General features: G+C 54.1%; 1 protein-coding gene across 1 annotated transcript in view; it reads right to left on the bottom strand.

The window, feature by feature from the left end:
• The window catches only part of PDXDC1 (pyridoxal dependent decarboxylase domain containing 1), a 435,979-nt gene that overhangs the window by 168,454 nt on the left and 243,433 nt on the right, over nucleotides 1-24,092 (bottom strand). The window contains exons 11-12 of the mRNA XM_086941443.1: nucleotides 8,278-8,379; nucleotides 1,314-1,439 (exon numbers count right to left, since the gene is read on the bottom strand). Of these exons, the coding sequence (XP_086797569.1) occupies nucleotides 1,314-1,439; nucleotides 8,278-8,379 (228 nt within the window). The remainder of the gene's footprint in view (nucleotides 1-1,313; nucleotides 1,440-8,277; nucleotides 8,380-24,092) is intronic.

Raw genomic sequence — 24,092 nt, 5'->3', positions numbered from 1 at the left:
ACGAATTAGAAGAACGGGAATGACGTTTACTCTTGCCGTAAAGCGTTTGACTGCATGCTCTTTTATGGCCTTGTGGTTCATGATGAGGTAGGAGGTACAGGATTTGGTGTTGTGGTCAGAGCCCAAGCACCATAAACAAATAGAGTGGGGGCAATCATAGTTTGGGAGTCACAATCGCTACATGGTTGAAAATCGGATTTCCTTGGAGGTGACACGGAACTGCTTTTGAAGATTTTACATGGGGAAAACTCCTTAGAGATCGAAGCTCTGGATCTGTGTCGAAGGTATGGAAAAAAGAGAAATGATGTTGATGCGCGAGGGGCAGGTGCATTATGGCCTCAGGGACATCACTTGATGTCACTTCCGACGCCAACAGAAGTTTGGTGCTAGAAATTAAGTTTTGTCGATCCAGTCTGACGTCTGGGGATTATTCTACAGATGAGAAATCTGCCGGTAGAAGTAACCATCAGAACAATGATGTTCAAAGTCAATGTTCAACGTATAGTGATACAAAGATCTGGGATAGTTACAGAAAGTGACCCCTATCAAACAGTAAAATTTAACCCGTGATTAACTGCAGCACACTTGATCAATCAGAGGACAGAGAAGTGCTTGAAATAAGGAGCCAAAATCATGGTGCCCAGGATCCCAAGGTGAACAACACACTGATTACTATATTAAGGGTGTAATAAGACTACATGCGATTCAGGGAATGACAGAAACAAAATAATTCAGCTCGCCCCAACTCCTCTTCATGCAGAGAAAGGACAGAGATTAGGCTGAAAAAAACTCAAGACTATCTTGTTTCTGGAGGCACTGAACACGAAATAATCTCGTCCACACTAGCTCACACGCACTGCCCGTTGTAATATTCTCCTCTAGAAGCGCAAAGAGACCTGATGTTGAACCAGCGCTATACAAGAACCAATTAACATAACATAACATCTAACAGTTAGAATCACTGCCCTGTCAGAAGTCGCAACCCATTGTGCTGCAACAGATAAAAACGCATTTATCCCTAACGGATAGATTTCATGTCATCTTTCCAGAGGCAAAGCAACATATGGCAAATTATAGCTGATTTTGTATTAGGTTAACCTTTGAAGTGTAAATGTGTACTCTAATTGGTTGATAAAAGTGCAATCAAATCAAGTTTGAAAATAACAGATGAAAGTTGCCATCATATGTTTCACTAATAATTTTAAAACATTCTGAATTCAAAAGGATTCGATAGGCTTTATGCAAAAACAAAAAAGATGTTCTGACAGCAGAATACATATTTAAGACATACTCAAAATAGAAATATTACTTACTAGCTGGGAGGCATGCTTTATTTTTTCAACTATCCCATCATGACCGAGGTACTGCAAGGACAACCACAATGGTAGAGCACGAAGCTTTTCCACAGGCTGACTGGATGTCAGACCTGCAGCTAGCGACTAAAAAATAACAACAAACATTAATTAGGTGAACATCTTAGATGTGTCATTATGGAGTTGTCAAAGGTGCAAAATATGTCATTGTTCAATGTTTAGTAAAAACAACAATTGCAGTTTAAATTCATACAAACTGATAAGCTTAAAACTAAGATGAAGACTGAAATCCACATAGTGTATGTAAAAGGATGATTTATTTTAATAGGAAAGAAGGAGTAGTTTCTGTCCTGTAACTCCAGTTCTGTAGTAGGGGTATCTCGGTTATAGTCATAATCTAGTGAATAGTCCCGCTCATGAGCGTGGACCCCGGAGCAATCAAAAATAATCTCTTAAATTGTCAAAAAATGCAGACCTGCACAGACACTTGAAGAGAGAATTTAAAGACCGATAATGCAGCCTATATCCACAGGCTACACTGTCCAGTACGTCAAATAGAAATTCCACCAAAAACCACAAACAGCACAGCCTGAACGTCCCTTTTCTCACAAAAGCTTCTGGAATGATAGAGATGAAGGGGTGGACAGACAAGCCCCATAAGCTGCCATTATGTGGCTCAGACAGGGCTACTGTGCCTTTAAGAAAACTTTTCAGAACTTTCACAGTATACCAGAATGCACAGCAGGTCCCTTTTACTTTCAGTTCTTTTTGAAGGCGTAACACGCCAGACCTATGGCATTCCTTACATGAATATCTTTCTTCACCGGGGAGGAGGGCTGGTGCTTATGACTATCACAGAGATACCCCTACTACAGAACTGGAGTTGGAGGACAGAAACTACTCCTTCTGTAGTAGGGGATCTCTGTGTATAGTCATAATCTGGTGAATAGAATGGCAAGCCCATCCCAACACCAAAGCGCGGTGGAGAAAAGAGAAATAACACCACTACTGTGCGAACAGATTTCGCAGCGAAGCCTGCCCAACCTGAGCATCTGTCCTGGCATCAGTGTCCAGACAGTAATGCTTAGCAAAGGTATGGACCGACTTCCAAGTGGCCGCCTTGCAGATTTCTGCAATGGGAACATTACGTAGCAAAGCAGTCGTGGCAGCTTTGCCCCTGGTGGAATGAGCCTTAGGTTTACCCCCTAAGGTCTTATTAGCTTTCTGGTAACACAATTGTATACAGGACACAATCCACCTCGAAATGGACTGTTTAGAGGTAGCAAGACCGGTCTTGATTGATCCATAATTGATAAACAATTAGTCTGACCTACGAATATCTTTGGTTTTATCCAGATAAAATTTCACACCCTCCTAACATCCAGGGAATGTAGAGACCTTTCCGCTGGAGATGAAGGATTCTGAAAAAACGTAGGTAAAGTTATGGTCTGGTTAACATGGAAATCAGAGATAACCTTTAGGGTGAGTACGCATAACAAACTTAGCAGCATGAAATACAGTATAAGGTTCTTGGCAACACAACGCCTTAATTTCACTCACCCTGCGTGCCCATGTAATGGCCACGAGGAACGCCGCCTTCCAGGACAGGTGCTGCAACGAAGGCTTATGAATCGGTTCAAAAGGCTCATTCATCAATCTGGACAGCATCGCATTCAATTCCCATAAAGGCGAAGGAAGCCGTACAGGAAGGAACACTTTCTTCAAGCCTTCCAAAAAGTCCTGGATCACAGGGATCTGGAAGAAGGAGGTCTGTGAAGGGCATTTCCTGTAAGCAGTCAACGCAGCGAGATGAACCTTAATGGAATGAAAATTAAGGCCAGACTGCGCCAAATGTAACAGATACGGAAGGATGACATCTTCCTTACATGCCGTTGGATCATAGTTCTTGGACTTGCACCAGATGCAAAATCTCTTCCACTTGTAAGCATAAGTAGTCCTAGTGGAAGGACGCTTAGCCTCCTTCAGTATGTCCATACAATCTTCAGGAAGATTCAAATGGCCATATTGCACTCTCAGGAGCCATGCCGCCAAACTCAAAGACCATCTGCCCCCCGAACTTCGGGAGAAGGTCCGGCCGGCACGGCAGCTGTATGTGAGGAAGGAGAGACCGGTGAAGCAGGTCCGTGAACCACCATTGCCTGGGCCATTCCGGGGCAATCAGGATCATCCGTGCCCTGAACTGGGACAGCTTGATGAGCACCGCCGGAATCAGGGGAATGGGTGGAAAAGCGTAGAGAAAGCTGTTCGACCAGTCGATCCATAGCGCATTCCCCAGCGTCCCCTGCTGGTAGAACCTGGATGCGATGTCTCGGCATTTGCTGTTTTCGGCGGTGGCGAACAGATCTACGTCTGGAGTCCCCCACCTTGCAAAGACTTCTCCTAGAACTTCGTCGTTTATGACCCATTTGTGGTTTTCCTGAATCAGCCTGCTCAGTGCGTCCGCCTGAACATTCTGCACACCTGGCAGATGGGTGGCCGTTATCGTCAGTCCTCTGGCTAGCAGCCAGTGCCAGATCGCCTGCGCCTCCTGCGACAGGGTGCGCGATCTCGAACCCCCCTGCTTGTTGAGGTAATACATCGTGGTCGTATTGTCCGTCTGTACAAGCAGAGAGTTGGTCTGGAAGGACGGATGAAAGGCCTTCAGTGCCAAGTGAACAGCTCTGAGCTCCAGGAAATTGATATGATACGTGGACTCCGTTGGGGACCACGTTCCTTGCATCTGCAAGTCTCCGGAATGCGCCCCCCAGCCGTGGAGAGACGCATCCGTGACGATAGTCTGTGTCGGAATGTCCTTGTGGAAGGGAACCCCTCTGAGAAGATTCTCCGCCGAACACCACCACTTCAGAGACTGAAGAGCATGCAGAGATAGTCGTATCTGCTCGTCCCAAGACCCTTTCCTCTGATCCCACCGATCCTGCAAGCACTCCTGCAGCGGTCTCATGTGCAGCCGTGCGTGTGGCGTGAGGAAGATACAAGAGGCCATCGACCCCAGTAGAGAAGACACCGTCCTCAGTGTTGTAGATGGAGCGTCATTAGAGCCTGAACCTTCCGAAGGAGTGATAACCGTCTTTCCTCCGAAGGAGACACGCTTGTCGACAGCGTGTTGATGGAGGCTTCCAAGTACTGAATACACTGGACCAGAGTCGGGACAGACTTGGACATGTTGATGTGCAACCCCAGTTTGTTCAAGAGAACGCACGTCCTCCGGAAGTGCGCTTGAGCTTCGGAGAAGGAGGAGGCCTTGATCAACCAATCGTCCAGGTACGGGTAGACAAACACCTTGTTCTTCCTCAGGTGTGCCGCTACCACTGCCATACACTTCGAAAACGTCCTGGGCGCAGACTTCATCCCGAATGGCAGTACTGCGTACTGATAATGATTGGAGCCGACTTGGAATCGCAGGAACTTCCTGTGTTTCTGTGCAATGGGCACATGGAAGTACGCATCCTGTAGGTCTATAGCACATAGCCCGTCTCCCCATTGCAGCTGAGGGTAAATCTGATGCAACGACCGCATGCGAAATTTCTCTCTGCGAATCCACTTGTTTGCTTGTCGCAAATCCAGAATGGGCCTGAACTCATTCTTGTCCTTCTTGCGAACCAGAAAGAACCGTGAGTACAGACCTCTTCCCCTTTGAGACAGAGGGACGTCTTCTATAGCCCTTTTCCTTAACAGGGTATCGGCCTCCGCCTGGAGCTCGCGCAGCTGAAACTGCGAGCTGACCAGTGGAATTGCTGGAGGCAGGCTGGTGAACCGAAGACTTTATCCATTGCAAACAATATTCAGCACCCACTTGTCCTGAGTAATTTTTCTCCACTCTGCCAGAGAATATTGAACACTCCCTCCCCCCCCCCACTCCACCCCCCCCCCCACCGGAGTGGGTAACGGATGACGGGGAGGTAACTGCTCAGGGCCGAGACCCGGCCGGGCCTTTGGACGCGGTGGCAGATTGCTGACCACCCCTGCCCTTCTGAGGCTTCTGGAAGGGCTTCCTCTGGAACTGCTGCTGTTGTTGCTGTCCACACTGCTGTCCTCGCCCTCTAACTTGCGCCTCATACCGTCTTTGGAACGGGCAGTAGTTTTTCTTCTGGTCCTTGGGCTTCTCCAAGCCCACCGCTGTCAGAGTCTCGGCCTCCCTCTTCATGTGGGCCATCTCGAAGTCCGCGTGCTTCCCGAAGAGGGTCTCTCCCGAGAAGGGCAGATTGGCCACCCTCTGCTGAGCTTCGGGCTTTAAAGATGTCAGTTTAAGCCAAGCGTGGCGCCTCTGGTTGATACCATGGCAGTAACCATGGGCTGCCAGGAGCGACGAGTCCTCAGCAGCGCTCATGAGCTGATTCGACACCAGCAACCCCTCGTTCAGGATCTCCATAAAGTCCTCCTTCTCCTGAGGGAGAAGGTCTGCAAACTGTTGGAGGGACTCCTACAGAGCCCGATCATAGCGCCCCAACAGTGCTGATGCACTGGCAGCCTTCATAGAGGTAGCGGCCGTCCCGCATACCTTCCTGCCCGCTGAGTCCAACCAGCGACTCTCCTTGTCCGGAGGCACATTCGACGATGGAGTGGTAGCACGCTGCTTTCTCATCGGCGTCACTATTACGGAATCCGGAATGGGATCCGTCCGGAGGAAAGCCGGGTCCTTATCAGGTGCCTTGTACTTCTTCGGCTGCCTCGAGGGGACTGCCTTCGTCACTGCCGGAGTGAGAAAGAGCTCCACTGCGGGTTCCACTAACCCTGGAACCAAGGGCAACAGAGGCAGAGACAGGCGCTTCTTTTGAAGAGTCTCAAAGATGACGGAGGTCGCGGGCGTGGGCACCGTCAGCTTGATGCCCAGCTTGTTAGCACCCCTCAGCAAGACCTCCTGAAAGGACACCACATCGTCCACCGGGGATACCCTCGTCTGAGGGGATTCAGATAAGGTCGGAGAATAGTCCCTCTCACTGGACGACCCCGTGCTGTACCGAGACCGACCCCTCCTCTGGCGTCATCTGGATCTCGTCGATCGATGGTGACTCCTGGATCTCCCGCTCTGTCCGGAGTGAGATCTGGGTCTTCTAGGTCTTGGGCGTCCCGCGGGTGTCTGAGGAGCAGCCGGCGGAGGAACCTGCGGCGGCGGCCTGGTCGGGGACCTCGGCGTTGGAAGGTACGGCAGTGAAGTTGACCTCGGAGACCTTGGTGGTGCACGTGGCGGCACCGGAGGAGGTAACCGTGGCGGTGTACGTGGAGGCACCGGAGGCGGCAACTGTGGTGGTACACGTGGAGGAACCGGAAGAGGAGGAGGTGAAGGAGTGTGCGGCACGGCTCCTTCGGCAGTGAAGGAGGAGGACTAGGCAACCTCGGCTTAGGAGGCGAGTACATCTCAGAGTACACAGAGCCTGGTGTCTCCATCTTCTTCCTGGGCATAGGCGATCGAGAGGCAGCGCCCCGTCAGTGACCGACGTCGCCGTCTTGCCCCAGATGACCTGGAAGGACTCCTGGCTCCAGAATGCCTCCTGGGGGAGAATCTCTTCCTCTTATGCTCTGAGCGCCTCCTCGGCGTCGAAGAACGCCTCCTTGACGTCGACGAATGTCGTCTCGACGTCGACGACCCACGCCTTGGCGATGGGCTTCGCCGTCTCGACGCCGATGACCGTCTCCTCGACGTCGAATGTCTTCTCCGCTTCGATGTCGCTGACCTTCTCGACGCTGACCTTCGAGTCGACGTCGAGCGCCGACGCCGGTTGGAATCTTCGACGCCAACGTCGAAGATGACGAAGATGAAGAGGTCTTCGGCAGCGACCTCGACGATGGTCTCGTCAGTCCCCTAGACGTCGAGCGTCGACGTCGTCTCGACCCAGAGCCCTGGGGAGAAGGGGAACAGACCGCCGTCATGCCTCTCTATGACGTCGTCGATGCTATCGACGTCGACGGAGCACGGCGACGCTTTCTGGCCTTCCTGATGCTGGGGAGCTCCCCAGAGGCCTCAGCACGTGCAGAGGAGGCAGATCCCGCCTTTCCAGACCCACCTTGACTCTGCAGCCTTCTTTCTTCCAGTCCTTCCTCCAGAGAAAGTTTGGCAGATCTCACACTTCTCAGGCAAATGAGAAGGGGGGAGACACAGTATACACAGCTCATGTGGATCCGACTTGGCCTTCTGCCTGGAGCACTTCGGGCATTTATCAAATAATGCAGGCATATTTGATAAAAATAGAGTGCTCAGATGTTAGAAAAAGGAAGAGGGCACCAAAACACGTCGTGTGAAAACACTTAAAAGTGCAAAAAATTCTGTAATAAACCCAAAAAAGGGAGAGCTCAATGCCCCAGGGTCCTGCTAGCAGGAGCCGGAAAAAAGAACTGAAAGTAAAAGGGACCTGCTGTGCATTTTGGGATACTGGGAAAGTTCTGGAAAGTTTTCTTAAAGGCACAGTATCCCTGTCTGAGCCACATAATGGAAGCCTATGGGGCTTGTCTGTCCACCCCTTCATCTCTATCATTCCAGAGGCTTTTGTGAGAAAAGGGAAGTTTTCTCTGTGAGGAAAAACTGGACAGGCTGTGCTGTTTATGGTTTTTGGTGGACTTTCTAGTTGAAGTACTGTACAGTGTAGCCTGTGGATATAGGCTGCATTATCAGTCTTTAAATTCTCTCTTAGGTGTCTGTGCAGGTCTGCATTTTATGACAACTTAAGAGATTATTTTTGATTGCTCCAGGGTCCACGCTCATGAGCGGGACTATTCACTAGATTATGACTATACACAGAGATCCCCTACTACAGAAACTTCCTCATTTACACGCCTCTTAACATCTAATCAGTTGCCTGAAGCGTTTTTACTTCATTGACTTAAAAGACAGGAAACATGCTCAAGAATAAATTAGTAAAACAGCTGATAAAAACAGAATGGGATACCACAACAAGTAATATTTAAAAGAAAACCTAGACACATCATTAATTTGTAGAACAATCCTTACCAAAGAAGGATCTTCATGTCTGTAAAGAGTTACAGCAGGCACGGCTGGGAGACCAAGCCAGGGCCCTAAAGTAAGAGTCATGCTGTCACATTTGGTTGCTGCCTGCAAGGTGAAAGAAGAGTGCTGTCAAAGAACAAAAACTATCAACATTTTCTTCAACAGAGATTTATAATTCACTTGCACTTTCAATATAAATGGAGCTTTCTTGGCAGTATTAATTTGTCATACTTCTTCTATTAATTTATTCAGCTCAACTAAATAGTCCAATTTGTCTGCCCAAACTTGCATGCACAGCTTGTATTTCTCATTGATAAGAGTGACTGAGTGCCATCCCTGTTTGGACCATCATTCGGAGTGGGGGGGGGGGGGGGGGGGGGGGGCGGTGGGGGGGGGATTTAATCCTTTTTGAACCAATAAACTTGTAGCCTTTCAAACAGACAGGATCACAATGATTGGAAACAAGGTTCATAGGCATTGCAGGGAGTACTGATGTCCAAAACCCCTTGACAACTTGGAAAACCTTAGTCCAGTATATGATTCGGAGTTCAAAGTTATCAGTATCTTAGGGAGCAGCAGAAGATACTGACACCCGACAGAAGCAGACACAACCACAGAACAAATGTGGGACCAAGGCAGGTGCTACTTGAGTGACTTATAGATGCTACAAACACACTCCTCCAGAAGGTATTTTAACTATGAAGCGGTTTATCACTTCTCTTACACTCACTTCCTCCTTACTGGGCATCTCCAAGTATCTCGTACTGCTACCAGCAGATGCACCTTTCTTGGTCAAACCCACTTTTTTAAATTTTTTTTTTTTAGAAACTTGAGTTTCCCAATGTTTTACTCCCTCATTTCTTGCCTAGCATCATAGGGCTATCCAAACATGAGTTTCTGTAATAGACAGTTGTGTATCTCGTCAATTTTTTATGCACAGAGAGCAAAAGCAAAAGCAGTCGCAGAAAACTGTAAGTTGGATTTTGTACTTGGTCACTCTAAGTCAGTTGTCTTCAATTTGTGGGGCTCGACCACCAGGAGGGTCCTTTAGTCATGGAAAGGGGGTCGTACATTTCCAGCCCACACTTCTGCCTGGAATCCAGAATGTGCTTTTCCTTTTGGAAAAAGACAACAGTCCAGGACGCTTTATTCTGATCGGTAAAATGCTTCTGCTGAAGTTATTTGAGTCGCCTGTGCTGTGAGAAAAAAAAAAAAGAGGCCGGGCAGACAGGTAAAACAACCCTTCACACCAGGGTGCCTGCTTGGCTGAATAAAATGCAAATGCAGCTATGAGTTAATCTGCAAATGTAAAGGGTGCTTGGGAGCGGTAATCACTCCAAGCATTGTGATTGCAAAGATTTTTTTTTTCAGTGGTAGTAGGAAGAGTTAATACCTGGGCTGTGAAGTGTGTGCTTTTAATTGTACCTGTATTTACACAGCACTTAGTACCCCTGAGGAGGGTTGAAGGGACAGTTCTGCAAAAAGAAATGGCATTACTTATGTACTGGTATTACTAAAAATCTACATTTTGAAAGCTCCATATTATCCTAAAATATTATATAATACTGACTTTTACATTCACATTGCTTTCTGTCACAGGCTGTGACCTCGTAGCACAAAACACTACACGTCACTATTCTCCACTGCACCACCCAAATGTAAATCTGTGGCTCTCTGGTTACAGACACAGACCTCTGCACTGCATTAACTAATAGATGTTTCATAATGTACTGCAGTGCATTTCCCACTGAGTAACATATTTTTAAAATGTATTTTTCATTTAAGATATCCATTATTTTATATGTAGCTACTTAATTTTGAAAGTTCTAAAAAACAAACAAAATATTTTGGGGTTTATTTATGAGACGCTTGTGCCGCTGGAGTGTCACATTTTTTGAAGCTCCGGCAGCGTAATCGTCTGAAATATATCTATGTGGTGACGCAAAGTCACCCAGCGTGGCTTTGCATGGCCTCATTGATATTGAGTAAGACAAAGCAGTGCAAGTCACTGTTTTGCCTTACTCTGCGTCAAGTAGGCATTCCATGGGCATTGCGGTGGGTGTTCCCATGCAACACCCAAGGATTTTGACGCTTCCCCAGATTTACAAAACCATGTAAACCTAGGGCAGCGCCAAAACCGTATGCCTTCACACAGCAGGCATAACAGGGAGAAATGTTTTAATTTCTCTTCATTATTTCCACTTTTTATGTGTGCTGCACACATAGAAAGAGGGAAACCTCTCTTTGGATTGTTTTTGTGCAGGAATGTGCCCCTTCCTGAATAAAAACAATCCTGCCTATGTTGGCGCTAGGCAACAATTTGCGCGCCAACACAGCGAGAAAGGACAGGAATGTACCAGATTTCATATATAAGGTGCATTCCTACCCTTTCACATTGGCGTAGGGCGTAGGGCAGCGCAGCCAGAAGACTTGCGGCGCTGCCCTACATTAATTCCTCATAAATGAGGTCCTTTGTTTTCAGCCACACCTTTGACCACACTCCCATGATCATTGACCTTTGCTTTTCTAAACATTGTTTAATATTGTTTCCCCACTGTAAAAATGATTTCTTGTGGGAATTGGGGACGTTTATGTTTGTCAATGATGAGGAGTACCAAGATCTAGAGATTTTTGTCAGGAGGGGGTCCATACGCCAAAAAGATTTTAAAAGGGGGGGTCTTGGCGTCAAAAAGTTTGAAGATCTCTGCTCTAAATTCTCATGGAGGCCTACAAAGCTAAAATTAGGCTTGGGCGGTAAATTCCGTTCCGCTCGCGGAATTTGGGTAATTTTGCATTCCGCAGCTTTGTGAAATTTTTTGCTTGCTCACGTTCTCAAAATGCGTGGTCACAAGATATTTTCCCCCGAGCAGGCAAACCGCAATTGCGAACAGTAAAAAAGCATCCCGAACAAGCAATTCCGCGTGTTCGCAGAGATTTTTTACCGTTTCGCAGAGATTTGCGTAACAGGATTACGCAAATTTCACCCACCCCTAGCTAAAATAATTATTTTATTGCTGTATGGATGCGAGATTCTCCCAAAACAATATATAAAACAAATAGCAAGAACAGAAACTAACACTGGGAAAAATTGTCTAAGCTTGCAGAACGGCTCTGTCAATAGTTTATTAAGACTTTAGCTTGGCCTCAAAAATATTAGTTTCAGACATCAGCAGAGGATTGAAATACTGGTACAGTATCATGAAAGCTCGCCAAGGGAACTGGTTAAACAGCATTTAAAGAAACAGACCAAATTCCATGGATGGAAAATATAAAAACCATATTGGCGAACCTGGATGCTGACAAAGAAGCAGGGGTAGGCGAGGGATCCGCACAAAGAAGGAAGCAAGTTATAAAACAAAATCGTGTAGATCAGAGGCCAAGACATAGGGTTTAGAGAATGGTAGGGTAAGACTGCAACCTTTTTAGGTCTCGGCGTCAACGCGCGGAAGCGCGTCTCCGCCGAGATCTTATGTCAGCGACTATCATTCCCAGGAGACAGTCCTGGCCACGCGCATCCTTCCAGGCGATTTGTAACTGGAACGCGCGCTGTGGCCAGGCGCTGTCTCCTGGGAAGCGCAAGCACCACACACGCATGCGCATACACACACACACAAGCACCCATGCACGCACGCACATACATACATACAGAGACACCACCCCTGACTCATACACACACGCGCGCACACACACAAGTGCACCGAGGCCGTCCCCGTCGCACACATAGATACACACACACACGAGCATACACACACACACACACGAGCATACACACACGTGCACCAATCCCGCTCCAGCCTTTAGGAACTTACCTTACCTCAGCACGCGGCGCCCAACCTCCTGCTGGCGCGGCCCCGGGGCTCTACACTGACCGCTCACAGGAGCCCCGGGCCGCGAGACGCAACGACTCCGCCTGCCTCCTCTTCAGTTCCGGTCTGAACGTGGCCCCGCCCCCGTCACTGGCGACCGTGCCTGACTTCCGGGGCGGCCGGATACGTGCCAAAACAATAGCGATGCGGGCCACTTCATCTTTGGATTTTCATCCTAATCCTCTGGGGGCAAACATACATACAACTGCCCAACTATTTCCAAAAACGTACCCTAACAAAATGACAGATCTATTGGCTTTACCAGTGCATATTTTGTAATCCTTGCGTATTATTCAGAAAATACATATTTTTACTGTTTCTTACAAACGTGTTTTGACCTTCAAGTTATGCTAACTTTAATGATGCTTTAAATGTTTGTTGCATAATATATCCCTCACAAATCTCTGAAGAGTTCTGTGCTCCGCTATGTTAGCAAGTAGGCTCAAATACCTTCCAAGTGGCCTGGTTTCGCTGATAGGGAGCTCTGTTGCAGCTCACATAAAGACAGTGACCCTCACTGCCTTGGCCTTCGTGTCGGAGTACCTACTTTTATTAAGCATTTTACGTTGCTTTTATATTGCACATGCTCAAAAATGGAAAGTAAAGTGGATTCCTGTTTGTCGAACAGCTGGTTTCTCTGTGTGCATATTTTTGCTACCTACATCCACTGGGCATGATCCTCGCCCTCGAAATCTCTGATTAAGCGTGGAACTTGCCACTCAATGTTTGCACTGGCACTGCCTTTATTGTCCTTTCTGTAGTCTGTGAAAATTCTGGAATGCGGAAAAAAACCTTCACTAGCATAACAGTACCTACAGTAGCAAGAGCAGAAATGTAGGTGGCTTTAGATCGGTCATGCAATGTTATTTTTCTTGTGTTTTTTTTTAGCATAGTAGTTGTTTATCTTTTGTTGCATGTCTTTCTACTACTGTTCCACTAGGATTTGGAAGTAACTCTGCCTTTGGAAGCAACACCACAGGCGGCTCCTCATTTGGATATGGAACTGCAGCTAAGCCCTCTGGAAGTCTTAGTGCAGGTTTGTATACAAAAACTTATTTTCCCTGAGGATGGCGCTGTCTGAACTATCCACCGTTTCTGTTTTATGACATTCGCGTCTTCACTTCCCTCGGATTCTAACAGGGAGGTGTCCGCTTTCTGTATTTTTAGTGGTGAGTGGTGAGGGCAGAGTGGTGAGTGGTGAGTGGTGAGTGCAGAGTGCAGAGTGGTGAGTGCAGAGTGCAGAGTGGTGAGTGCAGAGTGCAGAGTGCAGAGTGCAAAGTGGTGAGTGCAGAGTGGTGAGTGCAGAGTGGTGAGTGCAGAGTGGTGAGTGCAGAGTGGTGAGTGCAGAGTGGTGAGTGCAGAGTGGTGAGTGCAGAGTGGTGAGTGCAGAGTGGTGAGTGCAGAGTGGTGAGTGCAGAGTGGTGAGTGCAGAGTGGTGAGTGCAGAGTGGTGAGTGCAGAGTGGTGAGTGCAGAGTGCAGAGTGCAGAGTGGTGAGTGCAGAGTGCAGAGTGGTGAGTGCAGAGTGGTGAGTGCAGAGTGGTGAGTGCAGAGTGGTGAGTGCAGAGTGGTGAGTGCAGAGTGGTGAGTGCAGAGTGGTGAGTGCAGAGTGGTGAGTGCAGAGTGGTGAGTGCAGAGTGGTGAGTGGTGAGTGCAGAGTGGTGAGTGGTGAGTGCAGAGTGCAGAGTGCAGAGTGCAGAGTGCAGAGTGGCGAGTGCAGAGTGGCGAGTGGCGAGTGGCGAGTGGCGAGTGGCGAGTGGCGAGTGGCGAGTGGCGAGTGCAGAGTGCAGAGTGGCGAGTGCAGAGTGGTGAGTGCAGAGTGGTGAGTGCAGAGTGGTGAGTGCAGAGTGGTGAGTGGTGAGTGCAGAGTGGTGAGTGGTGAGTGCAGAGTGCAGAGTGCAGAGTGCAGAGTGCAGAGTGGCGAGTGCAGAGTGGCGAGTGGCGAGTGGCGAGTGGCGAGTGGCGAGTGGCGAGTGGCGAGTGGCGAGTGCAGAGTGCAGAGTGGCGAGTGCAGAGTGGCGAGTGGCGAGTGGCGAGTGGCGAGTGGCGAGTGGCGAGTGGCGAGTGGCGAGTGGCGAGTGGCGAGTGGCGAGTGGCGAGTGGCGAGTGGCGAGTGGCGAGTGCAGAGTGCAGAGTGCAGAGTGGCGAGTGCAGAGTGGCGAGTGGCGAGTGCAGAGTGCAGAGTGGCGAGTGCAGAGTGGCGAGTGCAGAGTGGCGAGTGGCGAGTGGCGAGTGGCGAGTGGCGAGTGGCGAGTGGCGAGTGGCGAGTGGCGAGTGGCGAGTGGCGAGTGGCGAGTGGCGAGTGCAGAGTGCAGAGTGCAGAGTGCAGAGTGGCGAGTGCAGAGTGGCGAGTGGCGAGTGCAGAGTGGCGAGTGGCGAGTGGCGAGTGGCGAGTGGCGAGTGGCGAGTGCAGAGTGCAGAGTGCAGAGTGCAGAGTGCAGAGTGCAGAGTGCAGAGTGCAGAGTGCAGAGTGCAGAGTGGTGAGTGGTGAGTGGTGAGTGGTGAGTGCAGAGTGGTGAGTGCAGAGTGGTGAGTGCAGAGTGGTGAGTGCAGAGTGGTGAGTGCAGAGTGGCGAGTGCAGAGTGGCGAGTGCAGAGTGGCGAGTGCAGAGTGGCGAGTGCAGAGTGCAGAGTGCAGAGTGCAGAGTGCAGAGTGCAGAGTGCAGAGTGCAGAGTGCAGAGTGCAGAGTGCAGAGTGCAGAGTGGTGAGTGCAGAGTGGTGAGTGCAGAGTGGTGAGTGCAGAGTGGTGAGTGCAGAGTGGTGAGTGCAGAGTGCAGAGTGGCGAGTGCAGAGTGGCGAGTGCAGAGTGCAGAGTGCAGAGTGGCGAGTGCAGAGTGGCGAGTGCAGAGTGGCGAGTGGCGAGTGCAGAGTGCAGAGTGCAGAGTGGCGAGTGCAGAGTGGCGAGTGCAGAGTGCAGAGTGCAGAGTGCAGAGTGCAGAGTGGTGAGTGCAGAGTGGCGAGTGCAGAGTGGCGAGTGCAGAGTGGCGAGTGCAGAGTGGCGAGTGCAGAGTGGCGAGTGCAGAGTGGCGAGTGCAGAGTGCAGAGTGCAGAGTGCAGAGTGCAGAGTGCAGAGTGCAGAGTGGTGAGTGCAGAGTGGTGAGTGCAGAGTGGTGAGTGCAGAGTGGTGAGTGCAGAGTGCAGAGTGCAGAGTGGCGAGTGCAGAGTGGCGAGTGCAGAGTGGCGAGTGCAGAGTGGCGAGTGGCGAGTGCAGAGTGCAGAGTGGCGAGTGGCGAGTGCAGAGTGGCGAGTGCAGAGTGGCGAGTGGCGAGTGGCGAGTGGCGAGTGGCGAGTGGCGAGTGGCGAGTGCAGAGTGCAGAGTGCAGAGTGCAGAGTGGTGAGTGCAGAGTGGTGAGTGCAGAGTGGTGAGTGCAGAGTGGTGAGGGCAGAGTGGTGAGTGCAGAGTGGTGAGTGCAGAGTGCAGAGTGCAGAGTGGCGAGTGCAGAGTGGCGAGTGCAGAGTGGCGAGTGCAGAGTGGCGAGTGGCGAGTGCAGAGTGCAGAGTGGCGAGTGGCGAGTGCAGAGTGCAGAGTGCAGAGTGGCGAGTGCAGAGTGGCGAGTGCAGAGTGGCGAGTGCAGAGTGGCGAGTGCAGAGTGGCGAGTGCAGAGTGCAGAGTGCAGAGTGCAGAGTGCAGAGTGCAGAGTGCAGAGTGCAGAGTGCAGAGTGCAGAGTGGTGAGTGCAGAGTGGCGAGTGCAGAGTGGTGAGTGCAGAGTGGTGAGTGCAGAGTGGTGAGTGCAGAGTGCAGAGTGCAGAGTGCAGAGTGCAGAGTGGCGAGTGCAGAGTGGCGAGTGCAGAGTGCAGAGTGCAGAGTGCAGAGTGGCGAGTGCAGAGTGGCGAGTGCAGAGTGGCGAGTGCAGAGTGGCGAGTGCAGAGTGGCGAGTGGCGAGTGGCGAGTGGCGAGTGCAGAGTGGCGAGTGCAGAGTGGCGAGTGCAGAGTGGCGAGTGCAGAGTGGCGAGTGCAGAGTGCAGAGTGCAGAGTGGCGAGTGGCGAGTGGCGAGTGGCGAGTGCAGAGTGCAGAGTGCAGAGTGCAGAGTGCAGAGTGGCGAGTGCAGAGTGGCGAGTGCAGAGTGGCGAGTGCAGAGTGGCGAGTGCAGAGTGGCGAGTGCAGAGTGGCGAGTGGCGAGTGCAGAGTGCAGAGTGCAGAGTGCAGAGTGCAGAGTGGTGAGTGCAGAGTGGCGAGTGCAGAGTGGCGAGTGCAGAGTGGTGAGTGCAGAGTGGTGAGTGCAGAGTGCAGAGTGCAGAGTGGCGAGTGCAGAGTGGCGAGTGCAGAGTGGCGAGTGCAGAGTGGCGAGTGCAGAGTGGCGAGTGCAGAGTGGCGAGTGCAGAGTGCAGAGTGCAGAGTGGCGAGTGGCGAGTGGCGAGTGGCGAGTGGCGAGTGGCGAGTGGCGAGTGGCGAGTGGCGAGTGGCGAGTGCAGAGTGGCGAGTGCAGAGTGGCGAGTGCAGAGTGCAGAGTGGCGAGTGCAGAGTGGCGAGTGCAGAGTGGCGAGTGCAGAGTGGCGAGTGGCGAGTGGCGAGTGCAGAGTGCAGAGTGGCGAGTGCAGAGTGGCGAGTGCAGAGTGGCGAGTGCAGAGTGCAGAGTGGCGAGTGGCGAGTGGCGAGTGCAGAGTGCCGAGTGCAGAGTGCAGAGTGCAGAGTGCAGAGTGCAGAGTGGCGAGTGCAGAGTGGCGAGTGCAGAGTGGCGAGTGCAGAGTGGCGAGTGCAGAGTGGCGAGTGCAGAGTGGCGAGTGCAGAGTGGCGAGTGCAGAGTGCAGAGTGCAGAGTGCAGAGTGGCGAGTGGCGAGTGCAGAGTGGCGAGTGCAGAGTGGCGAGTGGCGAGTGGCGAGTGGCGAGTGGCGAGTGCAGAGTGCAGAGTGCAGAGTGCAGAGTGCAGAGTGGCGAGTGCAGAGTGCAGAGTGCAGAGTGGCGAGTGCAGAGTGCAGAGTGCAGAGTGGCGAGTGCAGAGTGCAGAGTGCAGAGTGGCGAGTGCAGAGTGCAGAGTGCAGAGTGCAGAGTGCAGAGTGCAGAGTGCAGAGTGCAGAGTGCAGAGTGCAGAGTGCAGAGTGGCGAGTGCAGAGTGGCGAGTGCAGAGTGGCGAGTGCAGAGTGCAGAGTGCAGAGTGCAGAGTGCAGAGTGCAGAGTGGCGAGTGGCGAGTGGCGAGTGGCGAGTGCAGAGTGGCGAGTGGCGAGTGGCGAGTGGCGAGTGCAGAGTGCAGAGTGCAGAGTGCAGAGTGCAGAGTGGCGAGTGGCGAGTGGCGAGTGCAGAGTGCAGAGTGGCGAGTGGCGAGTGCAGAGTGCAGAGTGCAGAGTGGCGAGTGGCGAGTGGCGAGTGGCGAGTGCAGAGTGCAGAGTGCAGAGTGGCGAGTGGCGAGTGGCGAGTGCAGAGTGCAGAGTGCAGAGTGCAGAGTGCAGAGTGCAGAGTGCAGAGTGCAGAGTGCAGAGTGGCGAGTGCAGAGTGCAGAGTGCAGAGTGCAGAGTGGCGAGTGCAGAGTGGCGAGTGCAGAGTGGCGAGTGCAGAGTGGCGAGTGCAGAGTGCAGAGTGCAGAGTGCAGAGTGCAGAGTGGCGAGTGGCGAGTGGCGAGTGGCGAGTGGCGAGTGGCGAGTGCAGAGTGCAGAGTGCAGAGTGGCGAGTGCAGAGTGGCGAGTGCAGAGTGCAGAGTGCAGAGTGGCGAGTGGCGAGTGGCGAGTGGCGAGTGGCGAGTGGCGAGTGCAGAGTGCAGAGTGCAGAGTGCAGAGTGCAGAGTGCAGAGTGGCGAGTGCAGAGTGGCGAGTGGCGAGTGGCGAGTGGCGAGTGCAGAGTGCAGAGTGGCGAGTGGCGAGTGCAGAGTGCAGAGTGCAGAGTGCAGAGTGGCGAGTGGCGAGTGGCGAGTGCAGAGTGCAGAGTGCAGAGTGGCGAGTGGCGAGTGCAGAGTGCAGAGTGCAGAGTGGCGAGTGCAGAGTGGCGAGTGCAGAGTGGCGAGTGCAGAGTGGCGAGTGCAGAGTGGCGAGTGCAGAGTGGCGAGTGCAGAGTGGCGAGTGCAGAGTGGCGAGTGCAGAGTGGCGAGTGCAGAGTGCAGAGTGGCGAGTGGCGAGTGGCGAGTGGCGAGTGGCGAGTGGCGAGTGCAGAGTGGCGAGTGCAGAGTGCAGAGTGCAGAGTGCAGAGTGCAGAGTGCAGAGTGCAGAGTGCAGAGTGCAGAGTGGTGAGTGCAGAGTGGTGAGTGCAGAGTGCAGAGTGCAGAGTGCAGAGTGCAGAGTGCAGAGTGGTGAGTGCAGAGTGGCGAGTGGCGAGTGCAGAGTGGCGAGTGGCGAGTGGCGAGTGGCGAGTGGCGAGTGCAGAGTGCAGAGTGCAGAGTGGCGAGTGCAGAGTGGCGAGTGGCGAGTGGCGAGTGGCGAGTGGCGAGTGCAGAGTGCAGAGTGCAGAGTGGCGAGTGGCGAGTGCAGAGTGCAGAGTGCAGAGTGGCGAGTGGCGAGTGGCGAGTGCAGAGTGCAGAGTGCAGAGTGGCGAGTGGTGAGTGCAGAGTGCAGAGTGCAGAGTGCAGAGTGCAGAGTGGTGAGTGCAGAGTGCAGAGTGCAGAGTGCAGAGTGGTGAGTGCAGAGTGGTGAGTGCAGAGTGGTGAGTGCAGAGTGGTGAGTGCAGAGTGGTGAGTGCAGAGTGGTGAGTGCAGAGTGGTGAGTGCAGAGTGGCGAGTGCAGAGTGGCGAGTGGCGAGTGGCGAGTGGCGAGTGCAGAGTGCAGAGTGCAGAGTGCAGAGTGCAGAGTGCAGAGTGCAGAGTGGTGAGTGCAGAGTGCAGAGTGCAGAGTGCAGAGTGCAGAGTGGTGAGTGCAGAGTGGTGAGTGCAGAGTGGTGAGTGCAGAGTGGTGAGTGCAGAGTGCAGAGTGGCGAGTGCAGAGTGGCGAGTGGCGAGTGCAGAGTGCAGAGTGCAGAGTGCAGAGTGGCGAGTGGCGAGTGGCGAGTGGCGAGTGGCGAGTGGCGAGTGCAGAGTGCAGAGTGGCGAGTGGTGAGTGCAGAGTGCAGAGTGCAGAGTGCAGAGTGGTGAGTGCAGAGTGGTGAGTGCAGAGTGGTGAGTGCAGAGTGCAGAGTGGTGAGTGCAGAGTGCAGAGTGGTGAGTGCAGAGTGCAGAGTGCAGAGTGCAGAGTGCAGAGTGCAGAGTGGTGAGTGCAGAGTGCAGAGTGCAGAGTGCAGAGTGGTGAGTGCAGAGTGGTGAGTGCAGAGTGGTGAGTGCAGAGTGCAGAGTGCAGAGTGCAGAGTGCAGAGTGCAGAGTGGTGAGTGCAGAGTGCAGAGTGCAGAGTGCAGAGTGGTGAGTGCAGAGTGGTGAGTGCAGAGTGGTGAGTGCAGAGTGCAGAGTGGCGAGTGCAGAGTGCAGAGTGCAGAGTGCAGAGTGCAGAGTGCAGAGTGCAGAGTGCAGAGTGCAGAGTGCAGAGTGGCGAGTGCAGAGTGGCGAGTGCAGAGTGGCGAGTGCAGAGTGGCGAGTGCAGAGTGGCGAGTGCAGAGTGGCGAGTGCAGAGTGGTGAGTGCAGAGTGGTGAGTGCAGAGTGGTGAGTGCAGAGTGGTGAGTGCAGAGTGGTGAGTGCAGAGTGGTGAGTGCAGAGTGGTGAGTGCAGAGTGGTGAGTGCAGAGTGCAGAGTGCAGAGTGGTGAGTGCAGAGTGCAGAGTGGTGAGTGCAGAGTGGTGAGTGCAGAGTGGTGAGTGCAGAGTGGTGAGTGCAGAGTGGTGAGTGCAGAGTGGTGAGTGCAGAGTGGTGAGTGCAGAGTGGTGAGTGCAGAGTGGCGAGTGGCGAGTGGCGAGTGCAGAGTGCAGAGTGGCGAGTGGCGAGTGGCGAGTGGCGAGTGCAGAGTGCAGAGTGCAGAGTGGCGAGTGGCGAGTGGCGAGTGGCGAGTGGCGAGTGGCGAGTGGCGAGTGGCGAGTGGCGAGTGGCGAGTGCAGAGTGCAGAGTGGCGAGTGGCGAGTGCAGAGTGCCGAGTGGCGAGTGGCGAGTGGCGAGTGCAGAGTGCAGAGTGCAGAGTGCAGAGTGCAGAGTGCAGAGTGCAGAGTGCAGAGTGCAGAGTGCAGAGTGGCGAGTGGCGAGTGGCGAGTGGCGAGTGGCGAGTGCAGAGTGCAGAGTGCAGAGTGCAGAGTGCAGAGTGCAGAGTGGCGAGTGGCGAGTGCAGAGTGGCGAGTGCAGAGTGGCGAGTGCAGAGTGCAGAGTGCAGAGTGCAGAGTGCAGAGTGCAGAGTGGCGAGTGGCGAGTGGCGAGTGGCGAGTGGCGAGTGGCGAGTGGCGAGTGGCGAGTGGCGAGTGGCGAGTGGCGAGTGGCGAGTGCAGAGTGCAGAGTGCAGAGTGGTGAGTGCAGAGTGCAGAGTGCAGAGTGCAGAGTGCAGAGTGGTGAGTGCAGAGTGCAGAGTGGTGAGTGCAGAGTGGTGAGTGCAGAGTGGTGAGTGCAGAGTGGTGAGTGCAGAGTGCAGAGTGGCGAGTGCAGAGTGGCGAGTGGCGAGTGCAGAGTGCAGAGTGCAGAGTGCAGAGTGGCGAGTGGCGAGTGGCAAGTGGCGAGTGCAGAGTGCAGAGTGGCGAGTGCAGAGTGGCGAGTGCAGAGTGGCGAGTGCAGAGTGCAGAGTGGCGAGTGGCGAGTGCAGAGTGCAGAGTGCAGAGTGCAGAGTGGTGAGTGCAGAGTGCAGAGTGCAGAGTGCAGAGTGCAGAGTGGTGAGTGCAGAGTGGTGAGTGCAGAGTGGTGAGTGCAGAGTGCAGAGTGGTGAGTGCAGAGTGCAGAGTGGTGAGTGCAGAGTGCAGAGTGCAGAGTGCAGAGTGCAGAGTGCAGAGTGCAGAGTGCAGAGTGGTGAGTGCAGAGTGCAGAGTGCAGAGTGCAGAGTGGTGAGTGCAGAGTGGTGAGTGCAGAGTGGTGAGTGCAGAGTGCAGAGTGCAGAGTGCAGAGTGCAGAGTGCCGAGTGCCGAGTGGCGAGTGGCGAGTGGCGAGTGGCGAGTGGCGAGTGGCGAGTGGCGAGTGCAGAGTGGCGAGTGGCGAGTGGCGAGTGGCGAGTGCAGAGTGCAGAGTGGCGAGTGGCGAGTGCAGAGTGCAGAGTGCAGAGTGCAGAGTGCAGAGTGCAGAGTGGCGAGTGGCGAGTGGCGAGTGGCGAGTGGCGAGTGCAGAGTGCAGAGTGCAGAGTGGCGAGTGCAGAGTGCAGAGTGGCGAGTGCAGAGTGGCGAGTGCAGAGTGGCGAGTGCAGAGTGGCGAGTGCAGAGTGGCGAGTGCAGAGTGGCGAGTGCAGAGTGGTGAGTGCAGAGTGGTGAGTGCAGAGTGGTGAGTGCAGAGTGGTGAGTGCAGAGTGGTGAGTGCAGAGTGGTGAGTGCAGAGTGGCGAGTGCAGAGTGGCGAGTGCAGAGTGCAGAGTGCAGAGTGCAGAGTGCAGAGTGCAGAGTGGCGAGTGCAGAGTGGCGAGTGGCGAGTGCAGAGTGCAGAGTGCAGAGTGCAGAGTGCAGAGTGCAGAGTGGCGAGTGCAGAGTGGCGAGTGGCGAGTGGCGAGTGGCGAGTGGCGAGTGGCGAGTGGCGAGTGGCGAGTGCAGAGTGCAGAGTGCAGAGTGGCGAGTGGCGAGTGGTGAGTGGCGAGTGGCGAGTGGCGAGTGGTGAGTGCAGAGTGCAGAGTGCAGAGTGCAGAGTGCAGAGTGGTGAGTGCAGAGTGGTGAGTGCAGAGTGGTGAGTGCAGAGTGCAGAGTGGTGAGTGCAGAGTGCAGAGTGGTGAGTGCAGAGTGCAGAGTGCAGAGTGCAGAGTGCAGAGTGCAGAGTGGTGAGTGCAGAGTGCAGAGTGGCGAGTGCAGAGTGCAGAGTGGCGAGTGCAGAGTGCAGAGTGGCGAGTGCAGAGTGCAGAGTGGCGAGTGGCGAGTGCAGAGTGCAGAGTGGCGAGTGCAGAGTGGCGAGTGCAGAGTGGCGAGTGCAGAGTGGCGAGTGCAGAGTGGCGAGTGGCGAGTGGCGAGTGGCGAGTGGCGAGTGGCGAGTGCAGAGTGCAGAGTGCAGAGTGCAGAGTGGCGAGTGCAGAGTGGCGAGTGCAGAGTGGCGAGTGCAGAGTGGCGAGTGCAGAGTGGCGAGTGCAGAGTGGCGAGTGCAGAGTGGCGAGTGCAGAGTGGCGAGTGCAGAGTGCAGAGTGCAGAGTGCAGAGTGCAGAGTGCAGAGTGCAGAGTGCAGAGTGGCGAGTGCAGAGTGGCGAGTGGCGAGTGCAGAGTGCAGAGTGCAGAGTGCAGAGTGGCGAGTGGCGAGTGGCGAGTGCAGAGTGGCGAGTGGCGAGTGGCGAGTGGCGAGTGGCGAGTGGCGAGTGGCGAGTGCAGAGTGCAGAGTGCAGAGTGCAGAGTGGCGAGTGCAGAGTGGCGAGTGCAGAGTGGCGAGTGCAGAGTGGCGAGTGCAGAGTGGCGAGTGCAGAGTGGCGAGTGCAGAGTGGCGAGTGCAGAGTGCAGAGTGCAGAGTGCAGAGTGCAGAGTGCAGAGTGGCGAGTGGCGAGTGCAGAGTGGCGAGTGGCGAGTGCAGAGTGCAGAGTGCAGAGTGGCGAGTGCAGAGTGGCGAGTGCAGAGTGGCGAGTGCAGAGTGGCGAGTGCAGAGTGGCGAGTGCAGAGTGGCGAGTGCAGAGTGGCGAGTGGCGAGTGCAGAGTGCAGAGTGCAGAGTGCAGAGTGGCGAGTGGCGAGTGCAGAGTGCAGAGTGCAGAGTGGCGAGTGCAGAGTGGCGAGTGCAGAGTGGCGAGTGCAGAGTGGCGAGTGCAGAGTGGCGAGTGCAGAGTGGCGAGTGGTGAGTGGCGAGTGCAGAGTGGCGAGTGCAGAGTGGCGAGTGCAGAGTGGCGAGTGCAGAGTGGCGAGTGGCGAGTGGCGAGTGCAGAGTGCAGAGTGCAGAGTGGCGAGTGGCGAGTGCAGAGTGCAGAGTGCAGAGTGCAGAGTGGCGAGTGCAGAGTGGCGAGTGCAGAGTGGCGAGTGCAGAGTGGCGAGTGCAGAGTGGCGAGTGCAGAGTGGCGAGTGGTGAGTGGCGAGTGCAGAGTGGCGAGTGGCGAGTGGCGAGTGGCGAGTGGCGAGTGGCGAGTGGCGAGTGCAGAGTGGCGAGTGCAGAGTGCAGAGTGCAGAGTGCAGAGTGCAGAGTGGCGAGTGCAGAGTGCAGAGTGCAGAGTGCAGAGTGCAGAGTGCAGAGTGCAGAGTGCAGAGTGCAGAGTGCAGAGTGGCGAGTGGCGAGTGCAGAGTGCAGAGTGGCGAGTGGCGAGTGCAGAGTGCAGAGTGCAGAGTGGCGAGTGCAGAGTGCAGAGTGCAGAGTGGCGAGTGCAGAGTGGCGAGTGCAGAGTGGCGAGTGCAGAGTGGCGAGTGCAGAGTGGCGAGTGCAGAGTGGCGAGTGGCGAGTGGCGAGTGGCGAGTGGCGAGTGGCGAGTGCAGAGTGCAGAGTGCAGAGTGCAGAGTGCAGAGTGCAGAGTGCAGAGTGCAGAGTGGCGAGTGCAGAGTGGCGAGTGGCGAGTGGCGAGTGGCGAGTGGCGAGTGGCGAGTGGCGAGTGGCGAGTGGCGAGTGCAGAGTGCAGAGTTGCGAGTGCAGAGTGGCGAGTGCAGAGTGGCGAGTGCAGAGTGCAGAGTGCAGAGTGGCGAGTGGCGAGTGCAGAGTGGCGAGTGCAGAGTGGCGAGTGCAGAGTGGCGAGTGGCGAGTGGCGAGTGGCGAGTGCAGAGTGCAGAGTGCAGAGTGCAGAGTGCAGAGTGCAGAGTGGCGAGTGCAGAGTGCAGAGTGCAGAGTGGCGAGTGGCGAGTGGCGAGTGCAGAGTGGCGAGTGCAGAGTGGCGAGTGGCGAGTGCAGAGTGCAGAGTGCAGAGTGCAGAGTGCAGAGTGCAGAGTGGCGAGTGGCGAGTGCAGAGTGGCGAGTGCCGAGTGCAGAGTGCAGAGTGCAGAGTGGCGAGTGGCGAGTGGCGAGTGGCGAGTGGCGAGTGGCGAGTGGCGAGTGGCGAGTGCAGAGTGCAGAGTGGCGAGTGCAGAGTGGCGAGTGCAGAGTGGCGAGTGCAGAGTGCAGAGTGCAGAGTGGCG

This window comes from Lissotriton vulgaris, chromosome 10 (genome assembly GCF_964263255.1).
Source record: "Lissotriton vulgaris chromosome 10, aLisVul1.2, whole genome shotgun sequence".
Classification (NCBI taxonomy): domain Eukaryota; kingdom Metazoa; phylum Chordata; class Amphibia; order Caudata; family Salamandridae; genus Lissotriton; species Lissotriton vulgaris.
The sequence above is the reverse complement of the archived record's forward strand: the minus strand, read 5'-3'. Positions and strand labels throughout refer to the sequence as shown.